General features: G+C 38.2%; 1 protein-coding gene across 5 annotated transcripts in view; it reads right to left on the bottom strand.

The window, feature by feature from the left end:
- The window catches only part of MBP (myelin basic protein), a 126,568-nt gene that overhangs the window by 64,145 nt on the left and 40,086 nt on the right, over nucleotides 1-22,337 (bottom strand). For all 5 annotated transcript variants that reach the window (XM_026669924.2, XM_026669925.2, XM_087961450.1 and 2 more), the window contains exon 3: nucleotides 18,353-18,446. In XM_026669924.2, coding sequence (XP_026525709.1) covers nucleotides 18,353-18,446 — 94 coding nt within the window. The remainder of the gene's footprint in view (nucleotides 1-18,352; nucleotides 18,447-22,337) is intronic.

The raw sequence follows: 22,337 nt of genomic DNA, 5'->3' as shown, positions 1-22,337 counted from the left end.
CTTCCCTTCCCTTCCCTTCCCTTCCCTTCCCTTCCCTTCTCTACTCAGCACTGGCTTTTCCTGGATCCTGTAGGATACGTGGCATGGAAAAGAATATGGATGTTCTCCTTCCAGAATTTCCCCATCTTTCTTTGTGCTGAACAACATAATGGCTCTCATGCTTCTAAAGGCAATGCCAGAAACTAACATGAAGTACTTCAAACATGAAACTGAATTATACATAAGCATTGTGGTTTATATGTTGATAAGCAACAGGTAATAAATCAAATTAACAAGATAGCAAGTGAATATTGTTTTATCTGCAACCCACAGAAGTACAGAAGGCATACTGAAAGGCTAAGGATTTTTGTTTAGCTGATGTTTTTTAGCAGATAAAAAGGCTGCTGCTGCTCTGTATGGCATATTTGATGTACAAAGAATCCAGGTTCAGTAGGTACAAATCTAATCAACACAGTGGTATAATCTTCATGCCCTGGGATTGAGCAAAATGATTTTAATACTCTGCCAAGGATGCAAGAGGCTTTGATGAAGCCTATTTGAGAATGTTTCCAAATCCCCTATCAGTAATAGACAACAAACTGTACTGAACAGTGTGTATCAAGGTGTTAAATTTCTCCCCAAACACAGGATTTTAATTAAAGTACACTTTGTTTGCAAATAGTTCTGTGTATTCACACACTACATATTTCTCAGGGTCCTGTGAGAATTAGCGTCAACCATGTCAGGACCAGTTCAAAGACCACACTGAATCTTCAATTTACAAAGGGTAGATAACTGAAACCATAAAGATGTCCTGCTGATGTCTTGGGAATTTGGGGTAGCTTTTAAAGAGTTAAAAGCGTAGCATTTTACTTTAAATTTGATTTTGCCTGGTAAGCAATTATTTAAGGGGGTGGGATTAGGAAATCTCTGAACAAAATAAAAAAAGGAGAATGGACAGGTCCCCGAATACATCTGATATAAGGCAGTTTCTTAGGTTTCTATAGAGAGAAGGTCCAATAGATAAGAGCTTTGCAAAATAAAATGCTTTTTTCCCCTGCCTTAACTAATGTGCACTTGGAACACAGAAAATAATATTTCATCCTGGGAACGAATTTTGAACACAAGCCACGTAAACAGTCAATTCATATAAAAGCAGATGTAATTATACAGTGGATGGCTTGAATCTTCTTACAATAAAGCAGCTTGTACAATATTTTCTTACTAATATGAAAATCAGTTTAACTAGATTAAAAAAAAAGTTCACAAATTGCTACTTTTGTTTTGGTGGTTAGGCTTCAACATCAAAACAGGCTGAAGGAAACAAAACAATTTAATGTTATTGGGACAAAATAAATGTTTAAGTGGTATTTCTAGAATAACAATTCATACACTTTATTAGTTTTAGTCAGTAAATGAAAATGAAGGTGACGTTGAGTACTAATCTTCCTGGAATGGAATGGAAAACTGCAACACCAAGTAATTGTTTCAACATACGAAGCAAACAGCTTTTTTTCATTTTCTGCTTTAAAAAAAAAATGCATCTAGGGTTGTGTATCAAAACTATATGGATTAATGTAAAAGTAACAGCAATTTAAATCAACGGAAACCTGCTTGCTTGCATAAAACCACATCCTATTCTGTCTTGTTAGCTATTATAATGATAAGCCTTATAAACATATGCTACTATGTAGCTGTGTAACCTTTCTACTTAACCAGGATAAGACAAAGCATAATGTCATTTGCTGCTAATGACAGCGCTGTGGATCAGTTTTGTTCTGCTGGACGCAATATGCTTCTCAGTTATGGTCTAACCCAGGGGTATCAAACTCAAGGCCTGTGGGCCGGATCTGGCCCGTGCTTAGATCTGGCCTGCCAGGCTGCCCTGGAAACAGCCTGCGGTGCCTCTGCCAATGAAAACAGAGCTTGGAAAATTCCATTTTCACTGGTAGAGAGCTGCAGGAGGCTGTTGCGGCTGAAAATGGAGTCCAGGAGGGCTGCACATGGCCCTCCAGGCTCCTTTTTCACTGGCAGAGGATTGCAGGAGGCCATTGTGGCTAAAAACGGAGCTTCAATGAGTGACACCTACCCTGGCCATGCCCCCAGGCCACGTCCACACACACCTGGCCCCCGAGGTCAAACACAACCCTGATGTGGCCCTCAATGAAATTGAGTTTAACAATGCTGGTCTAACTGAAGATGTAAAGTAGTTCTGGCAAATGTTGGTTAACCATAGCTTTTGGCATCCCCAACTCTATCAATATGAGAACTGGGAGTTCAACAGAATCTGAAAGGCTACAAGTTCCTTACTTCCTAAGATGTTATAAATATCTGAAACAGCAACATTCATGGTGGAAGACAGAGTATCAGAGGGACAAAACAAAACAGCTTTGCAATGCAAGCTGTGGCCTCTTCCATTGTCATTGTCATGCCATACACAAGCCCCAAAGGGCAAAGCTTGAAGTGTGGCACTCAATTTAATTCAATTCCATATGCAATAGGAACACTGTTGATCTAAAAACTGAACTGGTGAGCAACATTTTCACTGTTTCTTTTTTAATCTTGTTGCATCTGAAAAAAAGATCTTTAAATTGATATTTTCCATCTCACAGGTATTTTTTCATTCTTTCCAACCTAATAGAATATTGAAAATTTTTTACACAAACTGTGTCTGATAGCGAGCAGGTAAATAACCCGAGAACAGAACAGAACTACACCAGATCTCATATCATGAAAAAAAAAAAAAAACCAGCAAAATGAATATGAAAGTGGTCTGCATTCTGCTCGAGAGACAACTATTCCAGAAAAAAGTTCCTCCCCATTAGAATTCCCTATTGCTGATCATTTCATTCTAAGCTCCCTCTCTCTTCTCCGTTGGACATGTGACCAAGAGTGATGCAGATGCAACTCATCCTACACTTTCTGATGCTGACTTGCAGCCAAACCCCTACATGGGCAAAGAAAACTCACACGCAAGTTGTTTCAATACAGAAAAAAATAAAGGTGAATTCTATGGTCACTCTGGTCAAGGGGCTTGGGAAAAAGAAATTAAATTCCCATTCCCTGCAGGCTTGTGTTATTTTTTTTTCCAATCTAATGGAATGTTGAGAACAAATTCCGTACAGATGTTTGGATCTAGTTCATCCTCAGAATTAACTAGTTAGAGCCTTAAAAAGTACCAGTTCCAAGGATGGAGAGAATACAAATTCAGAAAAAAAAATGAAAGAACTCTCTTAAGGAAGGGCAGTGAGTCAGAATGTGGCTGATTTTTCTAGTCTCAATCCACTTCTCTCCTGATGAAGCATCCCAGAGAGAAGAATTTCAGAAGTTGTGATCTGCATGCCATCTTCCCATCTTCCTTTGGACAGAAGAAGCTCTTTAAGGATATACATTGTTTTCCAAGGCAAGAATAGTAACTGGGGTTAGAGTACGGTGTTAAAAAATGCATTCCCAACAAGTGGAATTTTAATATTTAATTTAGTAAAAGTAATGTGATTACTTCGCATTTACTTTAATTCCAACAACTTAATAATTATAATCTGGAAAGCCACAATACTAAAAAAAAAAAAAGAACCCTCTGAACTGCCTGAAGGAGAAGTGTATTACTTTGAAATAATAAGTAATTAAAGTGTTATGAGATAATTGTATCAAGGCAACCAAGATGTATGGAGATATCCGGAAACTGGGAAGCCTCCTTTAAGAGCATGAAGATTTCAATAAATCTTTATAGGCATTTTCAAAACATGGCAGTTACAACTGATAATGAGAAATACATTTCTTAAGTTGCTCTCATTGTTCATTGGTTTAGAAGCTGGAGTTGATATTTGTTTTATAACTGGAGTTGTTTCATATTTGTTGTTGCTTTAGATTTATAAAGCCTCCCAGAATCGTCTGGAATAGGATAACTCAGCAAGCAAACAAATTTGCCTAACTATAAAATATAACATTAAAATTATATGTGAAACAAGCTATCCTTAGAAAATCATTGAAAAAGGCTGCTTTGATCCAAGAAAAAATGCCAAAAGAAAATGCCATCATTTGATGGTATCCCCCAATTAAAACCGTTTGGGAAGAGAGCAATATTTGAGCTGTCTTTATGATAGTGGATCTTTATATCCCCTGTTGAGCTGTGCATTCAGACCCCCCCCCGATAAATCAAGCATTTCATTGAAGTTACAACAAAGACAAGAGCAGCATCAAGAAGGGACTGGAGTGAGAAACTTATCTGAATGCCTCTGCAATAAAGAAGAGTATTATCAAGGATCCACATGGATTTGCAAGAGACTGCCGTCTTGTCACCACCAGGGTATTTCTACACAAGTGCCAGTGTATGAAGTTGTAAATACTAGTTCCTTTCAATTCTCTGTTCTATCATTTCATTAAACCAAGCCAATAAAAAATAAAGAACCCAACAACAATCTGGAATTAATTTTTACTATATTGATTGATTATGCACCATCAAGACATTTTCTACTCCTAGGGACTACATGCAGTAGATAGATTTCCCCCCCCCATGATGACTATCTTCAACTTGGTCTTTCAGGTCTTTCAAATGTCCACTTATCGCCACTGTAACTGAGTCCTTGCTGCTGGTCATCCTCTTTTTCATTTTGTACAATTTGCCTTCTAAACAAAATCCTTAAGGAGATGCAATACAAAGGCTTGTTAATAAGCCTAGATATTATTTTGAAATAGTCTTCTCTCTAGATGTAGTACTACAGAAATGATAAGAATTCTGCTTGGCCGGTTGGTGGCTGAGCCATTTAATAAAACCCTCCATGCTTGTACCCAAAGATTTCACCACTTTCTACACAAATAGCTACCTAAATTGTTTTAACTACAATGGCAGTGTGATGACCCGGGGCATGGAGCAAAGGTAACACAGTCAGATAATCAATACGAGTCCCTTTATTATCTCCAACTATGCCCCCAATGTCCAGGTTACCTTCTGGCTGGAGAAAAACTCTCCCAGGAACAGCCTTTGACTGCGGAAAATTAAGTCCAAAACATGGTCAACACAAACTGTAACTTAAAGTCCAAACAAGCTAAACTGAATGTCAGGTTTCCAAGTAATGAAATCCATTTTAAAAGAAAAATAACAAAGTCCATCTTCAAAAAGATTTCCTTTATTTAGGAAAACATTAAATTGGCAATGTCCATGGTAATTCTGGATCTGACCCAACCTGGAATTACCCCACAATACTAGAAGTTAGAAACAACCCCCCAAAAATCACATTCTCCAATAGAAGTATTTCAACGTTGCTTGATGTCATAAATCTCCACCTCCAGGGGCCCAAGCCCGGACAGCTCATTTCCCACGGGAAAGAAGATCACCTAGCCAAAACAATCTCTTTATCTCCACTCCTCCCACCTTAGGAATATGTCAAGCCCGAAACCCTTCCCCCCATTACTGCCACAGAGAAAATAAGAAAAAGAATATATACTAAGACAAACTAAAATGGCTACACTTATGTCAATTTCACGCTTGACACTGAAGTAATTAGTTTGGCAGGGCAGAAGCAAGAATTTCAGACTTGAAGGCACAGCAAAATTCACATGGTTGGGAAGACGCCAGGAACACAGATAAGCCACTACAACACAAGATAAAGTCACATTTGCTCCCAACAGCCTGCCGCATGCAACCTGCCTTTCTTATCAACTATCTTTCCAGCTGTGGCTAATGAAGGGAATCAGGGCCCTTTCCTCCCCCATAAGCCATGCAACCCACATTGCTCCCTTCTCTGTTCCTCCCTGCATGCCCTACAATGAAGAGGGGGTGGTTTGGTTCTTCCTCTGAACTCCCTCTCCCTTCTTCTATCTCTCCCCTGCTCTGCCCAGCCGGACTTTGCCCTTCCCCAGCCTCCTCCATAGCCAATGAAGCCACATTCCCATCCCCTGTCAGCTCTCTGACTTCCTCTTCAGATTCAGACTCTGACAGGGGCATGACAGGGAGTATTTTCACTTGATCCACAGCAGTGTTTCTCAATTTTAGCAACTTTTAAGACATGTGGGTTTTAATTCATCTCAACTTCAAGTCAGCATGCTGGCTGGGAAATTCTGGAAGTTAAAGTCCACATATCTTCCAAGTTGCCAAGATTGACCTAGAAATTCAGAGAAATTCTTTTGTGGCTTTTGAAGGATCTTCTGAGAAAATGCCCCCTTGGCTTAAAAAGGAACTATAGTAAGGTATAGTCTGCATCTGGATTCAAAATACTGTGCCAAGAGATTCAATCATTCTCTGAAAACCTTTCTCTAAAAACCAGCAGTGTGCTGCAATGGCCAAAAAGAGCAATGCAGTCCTAGGCCACATTAACAGAGGAACAGAATCCAGATTCTATGAAATTTCAGTGCTATTTTATAATACCTCGGGAAGACCACACTGGAAATATTACATCTAGTTTTTGTCACCACAATATAAAAAAAGGTGTTGAGAAAAAGTGCAGAGAAGAGCAACAATTAGGGAACTGGAGGCTAAAACATATAGAGAATGATTACAGCAATTAGTTACATCAAGTCAAATAAAAAGAAGGACTAAGGGTGACATGATAGCACTGTTCCAATATCTAAGGGGCTACCACAAAGAAGAGGGAGTCAACCTATTCCAAACTACCTGAAGGCAGAACAACAACCTCTTACCAGTTAATGAATATTTCAGCTTTAACCTCAGCAACACAAGAGCACACAACAGATATAAACTAAAGTGTAAACCACTCCAAACTTGATTGCAGGAAGTATAATTTCAGCAACAGAGTGGTCAATGTCTGGTATTCACTACCTGATTCTGTTGTCAGATGCTCAAACCTCCACTCCTTTACCCTCAAACTAACCTCTATTGACCTCACCCCATTCCTAAGAGGTCTGTAAGGGGCATGCATAAATGTAAAATTGTGCCCACTGTCCCTGTCCTATTGTCCCCAATTATTAGTTCCTATTTCTTGTATTTAAACTTATGTTTATTCTTGTTTCTGTTATATTGTAAGCTTTTGACAAATAAATAAATAAAATAAAAATAAAAAAGAAGCACTGGATGGAAACTAATCAAGAAGAGAGAACAACATAGAAATAAGAAGAAATTAACCAGCGGAACAGTTTGCCTTCATAAATTGTGGGTAGCTCCATCACTGGAAGTTTTTAAGAAGAGATTGGACAACCGCTTAACTGAAATGGTATGCTTGAGCAGGAAGTTGGATTAGAAAACATCCAAGGTGATTCTATTATACTCTAAAAGGCTATTCTGACCAGAATGGTTTTCATGTTTTGCATTGTCAATAATCTGCTAAAATTCTTCTTCTCCTCCCCCTCCTTCTTGGGGGTAGTAAGGAGCTCTGCTTTACCACTATCTTTCTATAAAGTTTCCATTTTGCTATTTCCTGGTTGGTTATATGCACATTCAAGATGTGGGTAGGAAACAGACATCACAATGTAAATCCCTAGTCTACCCCAAAATAATTTGTGTGACATCCCTCCCTCCAACATGAATAGAACTCGTGTTACTTGAATTATGATTGAACAAGAGATAAATGTATCACTTACTTTTAATAATGAAACATTGACCAATATATCACAAGAGATCTTAAAATTTTATGGTACTACTATTGCACAAACTGGTTCGCACAAGCAAAGAGAGCAATAAAACCTGGAACAAGTTTTGGCCATGCTCCCAATGTTTATGTAAGGCTGATCATGTTGAAAAATAATTAATGACTCCTCTCTAAGTTGTTTGTGACCCCTGGGGATCTTTAACTGTAACTTGGGGAATCCTGCTATTTCAAATTATTATTGTTAAACCTTAAGCATCTTGGCTGATAAGTGTTTTAAACCACAGCATGCTTTGTCTCTCCTGTTTATCACAATGGGAAGAGATACGATCTGTGACGCTAGATGAAGATTTATTTTTGGGGGAAAAACAAGAGATTCAGAATGAATGAGCTGTCGAAATTTAACGTTAAACATCACTGTTAATAAAATGAATGGATAATAATCACATATAGCAGGGGTGGGCTGTTGGCGGTTTGCAGGGGTTCGGGAGAGCCCCTAACTAAGATTCTGTGCAGTTCGGAGAATCCCCAAATCCCACTCCTGGCTGCCCCACCCACCCAACCCCGTCCCTCCCAGGAGTCACCACATGGCCCATTTTGGATGCAGGTAAGTGCAGGGCATGCGTGGAGGCTCAGGGAGGGTGAGAAACGGGGCACTTGGAACTTTGGGAAGGCCAGAAACGGGCCTGTTTCCAACTTCCAGAGAGCCTCCGGAGCCCAGGGAGGCCCTTTTCGCCCTCCCGGAGGCTCGAGGAAAGCTCCGGACCCCAGGGAGTGCAAAAATGCCCCCCCCATGGTGCAGGAGGCCAACTAGGCCACGCTCACCCAGAAACCGGGCAAAGAACCCATTGCTAAAAATTTTGAAGCCCACCCCTGCATATAGAAGAGGCAACTTACTCTAACCCAGCTGCATTTGGGAGCTGTTTGACATGCTGAGCGAATGCCTCGGATGTTCAACATGATGAGTTTTGTCCTGAATGTACAGTTGCACAAAGTACAGCACAGTGAAGATGTTCCGTACTTGAGAAAAGTACGAACGAGATGACTTTCTTTGTTCTCATTAACAGATGCTTCCTGGAGCCTGAGTGAAAGGTCTGTCATTCATTTCTTCCAATGTACTGCAGTGCCCTTCTTCTCAGATGAAATCTTCATAATTAGGTATCCAGTATAAAGGACCCCAAGTTTAGTCGAATTAATTATTTAAGATCTCTGTGACAGAAGATAAAATACAAAGTGTGTGAGAATGTTTTCTCCTTTATTTAGAGCAGGGGTGTCCAACCTTGGTAACGTTGGTAAAGCTTGGGTTGGACAGGGGTGTCCAACCTTGGTAAAGCTTTGCTGGCTGGGGAATTCTGGGAGTTGAAGTCCTCCAGGCTTAACGTTACCAAGGTTGGACACCCTTGATTTAGAGCTATATCAGTCACAGGAATGGGCTTAATCCCACCTGTTTTGGATTCAATGAAAGATTTTTGTTTTGTTTTTGTGCCTATTAGGTATGTATTGTTGGCTGGAATGGAACGGGAAGTATTATATTGAAAACTATGCATAACAAATCCCAAATCAGGAAATCTTCCTGTTTTTTTTTTTTAAAAAAACAATTGATAGAATGAACTCCACGGACTGCCAAATAGTACCGGACTTTATAAAAGTCAGATGAACTGCAAAAAGTGGAGTGAAATATTTGGATATTTCCATAAATCATTGAGGAAATTATAGTATAAATAAGAAAAAAACATACACCTGTAACCTGAAAGCCTTTTTGGAAGATTGGGATGAGGTATTAAATCATTACAACAAGAAAATAAAAGGGTTTGGATTCTGCAATTTGCAGATGCTAATGGGATTAAACTCTATTTCCTACTGTTCAAGTTTCCATTCCTGCACTAATCAGGAGTGATTCCTAACCTTCTGAAGAAGCTTTTCAGGTGGCAATGATGGAAAAGCATTTCTTCATTCAAAATGTCTTTCTTTCAGATGATATATCTTAAGATATTTATAATTATCTTGAATTTTAAGTTTTAATATATGGGAGAGATCCTTCTATGAGCAAAGCTCTATTTTCTTCAACAGAAATATCTTCAATTTATGGAAGAAAATATTAAGTATCAAGCTATGAGAAGAACGAGAGATTCCCACATGTTTTTGTACATACATAATAGACACACAAAACATAAATTTACAAATATTTAAATTGGATTAATTGATTAGTAAACCGATCAATTCTTCATCACTCACACACTGTGAATTCTGTAACATTTTTTCCTCTCCAATGTGTATGTTTTGTAAAAAAAAAAATTACTAGTACTAGTAATAAGAGTAAAATGAATAAGCACTGTACAGCCAAAGCTAAACCATTAAATACACAATTATTTCAATGAATTCAATGGGACTTTCTCCCAAGTAAATATATTCAACTCTACTGTATTCTGCATAACAATCATTATATATTTAGACAATGTGTGCGATAGTACCATTAAAATCTTTAAAATGAATAAATACAGAGACGGATTGTCTTGTGATAATGACACAATCTGGCAACAGCCCCTCTCTGCTCTCCAACCAGAATGAGCTTTGTGTGAGTCTGTCACCACTTGGCATTAATGCGGTGGCTTGTTTTCAAGGAACAATTATGTTTCTAATTGACAATAGAAGCTGCCCAGCAAGTAGGTTGCCATGAACTGCAATAACCTCACTGCCAACATCCACTGCACAGCAAATCCACCAACCTTGCCAATTAGGCTACCCAGGTAAACCGTTCTTGTTCTCACTCCCTTTATTTGTGCTCGGTTGTCTCATTTTGTTGATTGTTTCCCGAGAATGCTCTGAATGCATAACACACATGATATACTTCAAAACTCAGCATGTACTAATACTATATGAAGAACTTTAATTAGTTTTCCGCCATTGGTGTTGTGGTGCTTACTTTTTAAATTCTAAATCTATATAGATTTACAAAAAGTCTCTTCCTTGGAAAAACCAGCGTCCTCTAAAAACCAACAACAACAACAACACAGGATATAAAACTAGGAACACCTCAATAAGTTAGGTAGGTTTAATGTATAGCACTGAAGTAGAGCATTGAGATGCCATTGATTGCGTTTGCTAATGATCATTGGAGAGTTGAGGATGGGGGCGAGGCAACTTCCAGATCTTCTGGATCTTTCAGTTGTTTTCAGAATCAGTATCTTTTTGGACCAGCTTCAGGGGCTGGAAGTAGGACGCACAGTTTTGGGCCGTTCTTCTTCTTTCTCCACGACAGGTTCCAGTTAGTGTTGGTGGGTGAGAAACAATCAAGTCCTAGGTCCCTGCATTGTGGAATGCTTCAGTGTCTCTCCCCTTTGCTCTTTAACATCTACTTGAAACTTCTGGGGTATGTCATTTGATGGCACACAATACAGGATCCCCAGTACACCAAAGACACCCAGTTATACATCTCTACCCCTGGTCAGGTTAAGTGATGTTGATGTGGTGCTTCCAAGTACCTGGAGGCTATAAAGGTCTGGATGGGGATGAACTGATTTTGGCTCAACCTTGGCAAGATGAAGTGGTGTTGGGGTCTTGGACCCCTAGGGTCTGGTGCTTGTCATCTTTGTCTTTAGATAGGGTTGCATTCTGTTGGACAAAGGTGGCATGCAATTTGGAGGTCCTTCTGGACTCACAGATTCTGCTTGATGAGCATGTGGCAGGGGGGAGGGGTGTTCCACAGTTTTGTCTCATACGCCAACTGTGCTCTTTCCTAGACCAAGACCCTCCCTTTTTACGATCCTATAATCCCTTAATTCGGGGAAGATTTGGGGTGACTGGATGGAGTTGAGCATTTTCTGGCTGGGTGCCCTTCCTGACACCATGTGGTGTTCACAGCAGATTTTTTTTTCTTTTTGCCCTAGGAAAGAAACATCTGCCACTAGGATTGAACTCTCAACCATCTGTGTGGGAGGTGAGCATCTTCACCACTAGAATGGATAACTCAAATAAATAAGCAAGCAAGCAAACAAACAAATATAAATAATAAATAAATAAATGTGTGTAGCATGCAGATAATCTATTCCAGTGATGGCTATTCCAGTTTTCGGCACTGAGTGTCCAAACTGGAACAGGCGTTCATTCACCTGCCGGAGCACCGGAAAACCGAAGACCAGCTGGTTGGTGCATGCATGCCTAGTTTTTGGCCATTTGGGGGGCCGTTTTCAAGCCATTTTGGGGCCATTTTTGGCCATTTTCTGGGCTGTTTCCAGGCCTTTTTGGGGGCCATTTTCATGCCATTTTTCATGCCATTTTCAGGGTGTTTTGGGGGTGGTTTTCTGGGTGGTTTTGGGGCTTCTTTTGGCCCCCCAAAACAGCCGAAAATAGCCTGAAAAAGGGCCAAAAAATGGCTGACAAATGGTCCAGAAAATGGCTGGAAAATGGTTTTTTGGGCCGTTTTCCGGTGCTCCAGCACCTGCAAACACCAGCTGACCAGAAACCAGAAGAGCAGTTGGCGACGGCCTGCATGCCCACTGAGAGGGCTCTGCGTGCCACCCTTGGCACGCGTGCCATAGGTTCACCATCATGGATCTATTCCATTCATTTTCCTGTATTCATCTGCCTGTGTAGCTTGCTAATGTTAACCTACATTTTGTTTGCAATTATGGTTTAATAGCATGCTTGGTTTTGATTGATCTGTTTGACTACTTGAATGCCTACACAGCTGATAAATCTGAGATGATTTTTAATTGGTGGTTAATTTCTAACATTATGATAATGTCCCATTCTTTCAGCAACTGTTGTTGGAATGTACTGTACATATGTGGTATGGGCTTGGACCATAACTGCCAGCTCAAATTATTTTTTTTCTCTTATCTTATTCCTCCTGTCTCACTTTCACACACACACATACGTGCACAAACTTTATTTCTTAGCAAGAAATCAGTAGGTGAAAATTTGACATCCAATACCTAATTCATTCTTTTAATAAGTGATACTATACTTGCCTCACCAAAATAGAGGCCCTGGGAGTAGCCTTCATTCACCTCTCCCAATTTTCATCTGCACTAATTTAGAATTCTTGTATCACAATACAGATGTTATAATTAAGTTGGCTTGCAACCCTGGCTGGCTTGGAAGCAACTGACCCCCAACTTCTAATTCAGAACAATTATAATGAAGACTTATGTTTAAATGCATAGATTTTCACTATAATTTGCATAATGATTATGTATTGTAATTTGCTCATCTGTCTGAATGCTGGGAGAGGAACAAAGAAGCATCAGAAAAATTCAGTGCAAGCACACTGTTCACATATACCCATTTTGGGTAGAGCTTGGCAAAATGTCCTTTTTGGTATGAGAAATGTTGCAACAGCAGAAGGTGAAGCATGGAATCTTTGCTTTAACCAGTGAGGCTTCATTCATTCAACATTTTCAAAGATTCATTAATGACTATGTATATACTATTTGGGGAAAACAGAATAGGACAAAGGAAGAAGGACACCCTTATATTTAAAGTCTTTCCAATGATTAAAAATAATCCTTTTTATAAAATAGCCAGGAAGCATTTGCATGACTTAATTATCTGAAACAAAAGCAAAACACACACACACACAAATCCGCCTTTGAGTTTGCAATAATACCTTGATTGGCAATAAATACTTGATTATGGAAAATTAGGATGAAGTTTTTTTTAAAACCACCAAATGCTTGGTAGTAGTCAGAACATAGTTAAAAAATCAGTAAACCTTTTTAAACCTTCACTATCATTGTTGCCCATACATAGTCTTGCAAAATATCCAATGAACAACGTACGTGAAGGGGCAAAAGTGGAAAAGATTATTTTCTCTTACTTGTTGCTTATCAGGGTATAGTCAGATAGGTGAATGTTTAAGTTTTTCCTTATATTTTCAGACATCAGTCAAGACATGGCTTTGTTATTTGCCTCCTAATAGAAAAAACTGCCTAATAGGTAGAGATCTCATCAGAACTAGCTGGTGTCTTCTTTTTGAATTTCAGTCCTTGAATCTTATTCCACTATCACTGTTGAAAAGAAGTACAACTGAAATAAAGATATATAAAATTATATTGAGCAATTTTCTACATAATCAGATTTCCTGCACTTTCTTTAGAATAGAATAGAATAGAATAGAATAGAATAGAATAGAATAGAATAGAATAGAATAGAATAGAATAGAATAGAATAGAATAGAATAACAGAGTTGGAAGGGACCTTGGAGGTCTTCTGGTCCAACCCCCTGCTTCAGCCACTTCACCAATCTCTTCTTAAAAACTTCCACTGTTGGAGCATTTACAACTTCTGGAGGCAAGTTGTTCCACTGATTAATTGTTCTAACTGTCAGGAAATTTCCTTAGTTCTAAGTTGCTTCTCTCCTTGATTATTTTCACCCACTGCTTCTTGTCCTGCCCTCAGGTACTTTGGAGAATAGCTTGACTCCCTCTTCTTTATGGCAACCCCTGAGATATCAGAATACTGCTATCATGTTACTATAGACATACCCAATTCCAGCAATCATTCTTTATATGTTTTAGCCTCCAATCCCCTAATTCTTAATATACTTATGTCTTCTGCTACACTACCTGTAGTCTAATTCAGAAAAGAGTGTCTGTGCCACATAGTTTTATCCAATCTGATTTCTCCAAAGTCAGAAGACAACTGAAAAATGCCATGTGAGGAAAACTGCCCTCCTGGTATATTCTTTACCATTTACGTTCCTCTCTCGAGTCATTCTTCTAATATGTGTATAAAATACCTTTTGAACACAATCATTTCCCATGAAGTTGGGGTTTTTACCCATGAAGTTAGATTATTAATGCGTTAGGGAGCTTTTGAAATAGAAAGAAAGTAGAAAGTAGAAAGTAGAAAGAAAAGATTGATTTTTTAAATTGTTTGATTCTAGTCATTAACATGAAGCAGCCTTGTTAATGCCAGCAGGAAAAAACAATCAACTTTCAGAATCTTATCTAGAGGTGGAAATATTTTTTTATATCAGACAGGAAGACTCTCATCAAGCTAAAATCAAGCACTCAAACGGACATTTTAATCATCACTTGAACTTTAATTCACAGAGCTTATGATTTTAATAAATATATAATGTTATCTTCACACTCCTAGCAAGAGACGATATGATATTTCAGAATAATAAGATAAATTTGGGGTCACCAGAGATCAATTCATACCACCTCGGCTCCTTGTATCAAAAATTACTATCCAGTATTTAGACATCTATTCCTTTGACAAGGATTCAGTGTGGAGCATGAAGCCTGCTGATGTTCCTATTGCCTACATAACTTCAACAGGTGAAGATAAGACAAATAGCAAAACAGTAGCAAAAATATTTCTTTTTTTCTTTTCAACAGTCATGAGGTTTCCCCCCCCCTTCAAACACACTCTATTACTCAATATCTTTAAGAAACTCAGTGGCATAGTATAATTGTGATGACCCGGGGTGTGGCACAAAGGCAACACAGTCAAATAAGTAAGAAGTGTCCCTTTAATACTTCCAACTTTGCCCCCAATGTCCAGGTTACCTTCGGCTGGAGAAAAAACTCTCCCAAGAACAGTCTTTAAGTGGAGGAAATTCAGTCCAAAAACAAAGTACATTCAAACAGTAAATAAAAATCCACACAAACTACACTGCAGTAATTAATTTGACAGGGAAGGAGAAGGAATTGTAGACTTGAAAGCCCAGCAAAACACGCACAGTTGGGAAGACGTCAGGAACCCAGATAAGTCTTGATGATACCAGATAATTCATGATTTACTCCCAAGAACTTTGCTGTACGCAGCCTCCCTTTTTAAACACTGTGTTCCCAGCTGCAGCTAATGAAGGGAATCAGGGCCCTTTCCTCCCCCATAAGCCACGCAACTCATGCTACCTTCTCCGTTCCTCCCTGCATGCCCTAGGATGAAGAGGGGGTGGGCCTGGGTCTTCCTCTGAATTCCCACTCCCTTGCTCTACATCTCCCCTGCTCTGCCCAGCCAGCCTTTGCCCTTCCCCAGTTTCTTCCACAGCCAACAGAGCCACACTCCCACTCCCTGTCAGATGTTTGGCCTCCCCCTCCGAGTCAGATTCCATTATGACAATAATGGATGAAATGGGCTAAACACTAGTTCAGTAAAATATCTCAGAATTTCTGCAAGAATAAATTGGGAAAGGGGAGAATTTTGTACCTAAAAGAAAGAGAATTTTGTAGCTCCTAAAAGAAAGGCAGGATAAAAACTTGCCCAAAGTAGGAACTGAGAAAACAATTATTACATAATAAAAGCAACTACTTTCAAACATAGCTATCTTAACATCCCAGTTATTATGTGGCAGGGATTCTTTGTTCTCTGGGCTATTAAAAAAAAATCAAGAGCTTAACTCTTAACAAATTTGGAAGTTGAAAAAGGTGATATTAGCTTTCTGATCTTTTGCCACTGTGAACTAACCCAGCTCTCCTACTATTACATTTGCCCTCAGGGTTATCAGTCTTTCATAACAAAAATATCCCAGGCCAGTTGAGATTACTTTAGTAGAAAATCTTCCATGTAGATAAAAGCTGATAACACAGATAGGTTATCACATTTTGTTACTGCAAATGTTAAATGTTATTGTGCAAATAAATGTTAAACTGCTAAAACTTTACAACTATTTTAATTTGCCTAGATACCCTGCAAGTTAGGTATCTACTGCAAAATGACTTTGTGGTGGAGTGGTATATATTCCCTTCTGAATAAATCCCATCAATTTTAGTGTGGGAATTATTTTAAACAAGCAAGTGACTGGACACACGCAAGTGTTCTCGAGAAAATGTAAACGTAGGTCTCCCCCTTCTGACTGGTTCCTGACTTACTCTTTATTAACACAGCTCAGTGGTTTCCTAAAAAAAAATATCTTATTTATTTACATAAATAGCCTCTAATGATCTCTTTAATTAAAAAAAAACATTTCTACCTCAAATGGTGGAATAATTTTGCTTTATTTATTTATTTACCCAGTTAGAAATGTATTTTACTTCCAAATTAACAGCCCAACAATCAAGGAAAATACTTGCACTGTCCTTGGGTCAGAAACCTAAATGAAAAGCTTGAACGCAACTTTTTTTTAAATAAACATATCCCAGGCTGGAACTAGATACAGCCTCATTTATGCTATATCTTCTCTCTCCCTTTCTCTCTCCCTCCCCCCTCTCTCTCCCTCCATCCCTCTATCTCTTTCTCTCTTTTTTTAATCCCAGGGACCTTTCCTAACCTGGTGCATTTCTGGTGCTAGAACTTCCAAAACTTCTAAGGAATATGTCCAAGAGTTGAAGTTTGTGGGATTAATAGCTCAGCATTGCTGACAGGCTCCATATCAAAAAGTACCAATCCCATGATATGAAAGATTGTCCCGATTGTTCACCTATAATTTCCCCTGGTTACTGCTTTTGTTGTTGCTTTGGAATAACTGTACACACTAAAGCATCTAATAACTCGACCCCACGCTGGAAGACCTGATTGAACAAAATTTAGCAGAATAACCCCTCCTGTTTAATACTCTTTATACAAAGGAGGGATGACCTTCATAATTCCCTCAAGAGTTGTTAGGTTTTAACCACTAATTTTTGTTTTCCTGACTAGATCCAGAACATTAGAGATACAGCATTTTCATTGATTGGAGAAAGCAGCAATTCTTCTCTTCAAAAGAGGCTAACTTTTAATTATTTTCCACACTCTGTAACATCGAAGATATGTGATGAGAATAAGAAGTAAGAAGAGAGTGAATGGGAGTAGGAATTAGACTTGATAGGAACATCTAAGCAGGAGGCCCAAAAGATCTGCCCTGAGCCATTTTCTCTACAGTAAATCTGTGATGAAACCCAAGACTTTATTCAAGGAGGTGCTACGTAACTAATTTAACTAATTTCTGTCTGTGGTCTCCTCTTATTTTCCCTATATATGCTTTATTTTCAGCTTTCCCAATAAACTCATTATTATACCTGGCATTTTGGCTTTGTTGGCTTTATAAGTCAATGTCTTGTGAAATTTTTCCCCATGTGTTCTTTTAGGCTTTGGACTATGGTGGTTGGAGCAGCTTGCTGGATTTTGGGAGGTATACATTCTGTGTGCCCTGCCACATTTGACATCTATTTCCTCTTTTTTAGTGGTTTGGTTTTATTCCTGTTAGATATTTTATTCTGTTCATTGTATTACGAGCTGTCCAGGGTTATCCTGGATTTGGGCAGTGCCACATCAAATAAAATAAATAATAAATAAATCACAATTTCCTAGCTACTTGTGTTTCATGATTGGCACTAGTTTTTTTTTTATAGTAGAAATACCAAATATTTAAATTCTGTTTTCCTATAGCTGAAGGGAGAAGTAATTGGCAGAAAGAACAAGAACTCCCCAAACAGGCTATGTGATTCAGAAGAGTTCTTCTTTTTGTTAATTTACAGAAAACTCTCACAAGAAAGGGTCTGCAAGTGACTTTAAAATTATCTCCCTTCTTCCTAGCTTTTCACAATCCCTCGGAATAAACAACTGTATTTTGGTTTCACTCCATTTTGAAAATATGGAAAAATTGTGGAACATTGGCTTAACTTGATTTAAAATAAAATAAAGGAAAAAAAATCCATGCCAAATTAGAAGCAAGCAGAGAACATCCTGCCCATGAAGCAACCCTACATTATAAAATAACTATGCTACTGTATAGCCTTCAAAATATTACCCATTCGTAGTTTGAACTGTTTTCTTTGCAAGATGTGAGCTTACCATGTTTTGTAAATCTCTACAAAGAGACTTTATTTAACTCGCAACGGGACCTCAAATTTATTATACCAAATGATTTTTTTAGGTGTGAAAAATAATGTCAAGAGGAGACTTACCAAAAACTTCATTGTCTTCTGAAGGTTCCTGGGTTAATGGGATTTCTTTAGAGTTATCCTTATGTTCAGCCTCCTCAGCATTTGTGTTAGTATTCTGAAAAGACATATTGCAGGGATATTAAAAAGACATCCATAAGAAAAAAATGGCTATTTAGTAAATCAGGATTGTGCAAACTTTTTAGATGATGGCTCTATCTGGCCTTTTCTGACATCTTTGGACCACATTTCAGAAATAGGAAAGCCAGGAAAATACATCAGATTATAATTCAGTTAATGTTTGTTCAGCTAACTGGGTAGTAGAGCTGCACCATAAATGGAAGTATCTCTTTCTCCCATAATATGTACTAACCCCATTTTTACACATAGCTATCTATCCGCTGATCAGGTTGTGATTTGCACAGTGATATTGGAATCTCCAATAGCAGGCTGCTCCCTCTTTCAAAATTAGATATCAAGGTAAATTACTTCGTAGCCCTTGTGGTTACAAAGTGAACCTGGTCTGAAAGATGTTTTGAGGATGTTTGTATTGTGGGTAGATGGGGTGGGGTCAGAGGTGGTATTCAGCAGGTTCTGACCAGTTCTGGAGAACCAGTAGCGGAAATTTTGAGTAGTTCAGAGAACTGGCAAATACCACCTCTGATTGGAGATTTTACAGTATCCTTCCCCTGCCATGCCCACCAAGCTACGCCCACAGAACCTGTAGTAAAAAAAATTGAATCCCACCACTGGGTGGGGTGGGTTTTGGTTGCGATCAGATGAAGATGGTAATCCTGAATAGAAGAATATTGAGGCTTTGACCCTTGACTTAGGCTATATTTATTTATCCACTAAAGAGGATATCGAGGTTCCAGTTTAATCCTTGATCCCAAGTAACTTTGAGATGAAAATTTTTGAATTACTTCTCTTCAAGAGGAGTAATAAGCATAATCTTCCTTAGGCTTTCAGCTTCAATTTGGACAGAGAATGAGGCACAAATGCTTATTTCTTCCTCTTCCTGATTTTCATGATTCAGTTGAAGAAGATTGCTTGAACTTTAATATAGACTTCCATGGGATCTGGGACACAGCTATATGATCGATGCTATCAAATTATTACAAATAAATGTAGGGAAGAAGTGGATGATTATTATTATTTTTTGCTTTAAGGTGATGAGCAAAGCTATATCTATTCACATGCTCTTGAATATTTCTTTATCCCATTGTGAATGGGAGCTGGCCCCTACTAAGGGGCAGCATGACCCAGCAACTAGCATGTAGGTCTTGTGAAAGTGATCTCCTAATTCAATCTCAAGCTGTTTTGGCATATTATATTCTATCACTGACAAGCTAATTTGAATGCACTCCAGCAGGCATGTTCAGTAGCTATCAGAGGAGTGGATGAAGCAGATTTCAAGACCAGCTCCACCACCACCTAGTTGAAACTGCTTCACCTCATTTTGTCCTACTTCAATTTTTCATCTTTTAAAAAATAAGATGTGCAACACCAATAAAAAGCACGCACTCAAAGAACATTATTCGAAAATTGATAATGCTTTATTTGATTTTATAGTTTTATTAATTTATAATATGACATATGACATACAAAAAGAATACAAAAGCAAATATTAGGGAAATTAGGAAAGGAAAAAGGAAAATGGATAGTGGGGGAAAGTAAGGGAAAAAGAAAAAAAGGCACTGACTTCCGACTCCTTTGGTGCAGTAAAATAAGGCATTAAGATTTACCCTCAACTTTTTACTTTTTCATAATAATAGAAAATAACAATTTCTATAAGAACAAATCTATCGGTAAAACCCAAAATCAAAGTTTCTTTTTTTTTTCACCTCAAGAACAAAGTCCAGAAGTGGTTTCCAAGTAGAAATGAAAATACTTGGTTTTTTTTTTTCCTTTGATCAAAACAGTAAATTTAGCCATCTCTGCTAACTCCATCAATTTTTTTAGCCATTCATCCATTGTGGAGATCAAGGTAACCTTCCATTTCTATGCATAGAGTAGTCAAAGCAGAAATTTGTGTTTTAAAGATCTTTTTTTCCCCAAGCAACTCCTAGATTTAAAAATTTAGAACCATGTCAGTGGCAAAATAACTAGTAAGAGATATTCAGATTTGACCCCAGGCAGTGTGCATTTATATCTAAGGACTGTTGATGGGTTATTCCTCTTAAAGACGTTTTAAATGATCAGATGTTTTCTTTGCCATTTTAAAAGAGATGGACTGAACTAGGCGGTATTTGCTAGTACATTATATTCTGAGAAATTGGAAAAGGTGATGGCATAAGGCAAACAAATCCCAAGAAGTCATAAGGTATGGGTTCCCATATCACATTAAGAAAAAGTTACACACTATTGCTTAGCTGTGGATAACCTTTTGATTTTGGAAGCTTTGTGCATTGTACTTCTGCAAGCCACAGACATCCTGAGGTAAATTCCATGCTGACTGCCATCTATCACTGAATAACCATTGAAAAATAGAATGGAGTTGAACAGAGTTCTGTTGCCTATATAACATTGATATATCTCTACCTGCATTGTATCACTTAAATGATGAAAAGTCAAAATAACCCAAGTTCCATACTAAGATCACATCAAACTACCTGAAAATGTACAACATTCTAAACACTTTCAAGTGTCTAAATGTTAACCAGTACGCAGTTAAAATTCAAAGAGCAATAACAGTGTGTGTGTGTGTGTGTGTGTGTGTGTCTGATTTGAGATGGATGATTCACCAATGTTTGCACCAAGTTACAACCATTAACAAATTATGTCAGCTATGGAAAGGATGTTATGTTTCATCAAAGTTGTTGAGAAGAAAAGAGAAACAACTACTTAGTCTCCAATTTTTGGAAATGCAACAACATACATGCTATTAAAGTTAAAACTCTTTCATTCGTGATATTTTCTGATGTGTGCGAAAACAAAAAAGATTAATATGTAGCATTTATATTAGCATTCTGCTGTGTTTCTAAAGATGAAGTGGAGATATTTAATTGCCTCCGTTACATGTAAGATTGTGCCACTGACAGGCAATTTTGATGTGCTTCATTTTGCGTTTCAATTCAGTCCCTGGTTTGCAATAAATTGGGATACTCATTATAGCGATATTAGATGGACTGAAGTTGGGTATGTTTTCAGCTATGGAGAATAAATTGAACAGAACTTTAACCGGGATGCTTAATTTTCTTTATTGGTGCCCTAAGATGTACTACTTGCCATTGCTTGTAATTAATGAAAAGAACAAGAAAATAATATTCACTTCATACTCACTCAGTGGACTGAAGAGGCTCGTGACAAGCTTATGGCACACTTTAATGAGAGTCTTAAATGTCATGACGAGATTTCCACTAACATTTAATTAACATGGTTTTTATTCTAATCCAAATTAAATTGGAAATTGATTCCCGTAAATTGCAGATATTCCAACAGTTAGTCTAGGAACATTTCCAAATTTGATTATGTGTTAGCTGTGTGCAATGGTCGGTTCAATATGCCACCCTCTATTAAATAAGAAATCCAAAATACAGATGTAACCTATAAGAGAAGAGTCAATCAAAGCGCTAATGTCTATCTAAACAAATGTGGAATAAAACTTTGCAGGCCAGAGGATAGAAAAGTTACATAACCACAGCAAAGAAAGGCGATGCAAAAGAATGTATAAATCAGCAAACTTTTGAACTAATTCCCACACCAGCAAAGTTTAGCTTAAGATTTCACAAATGCTGTTAGCCCCCCACCCCATGCAATAGCACTCTTAGACTTATATACCACTTTATAGTGCTTCACAGCCCGCTTTAAGCGGTTTTACAGTCAGCATACTGCCCCCAACAATCTGGGTCCTCATTTTACCCACCTCAGAAGGATGGAAGGCTGAGTCAACCTTGAGCCTGGTGGGGTTTGAACTGCCAAATTGCAGGCAGCCAGCAGTCAACAAAAGAGGCCTGCAGTACAGCAGTACAGCAGTCTAACTACTGAGCCACTGAGGCAAAATAGGTTC

Source organism: Notechis scutatus, chromosome 3 (genome assembly GCF_049901735.1).
Source record: "Notechis scutatus isolate UNSWTSFEM ecotype Mainland chromosome 3, rNotScu1.2, whole genome shotgun sequence".
Classification (NCBI taxonomy): domain Eukaryota; kingdom Metazoa; phylum Chordata; class Lepidosauria; order Squamata; family Elapidae; genus Notechis; species Notechis scutatus.
The sequence above is the reverse complement of the archived record's forward strand: the minus strand, read 5'-3'. Positions and strand labels throughout refer to the sequence as shown.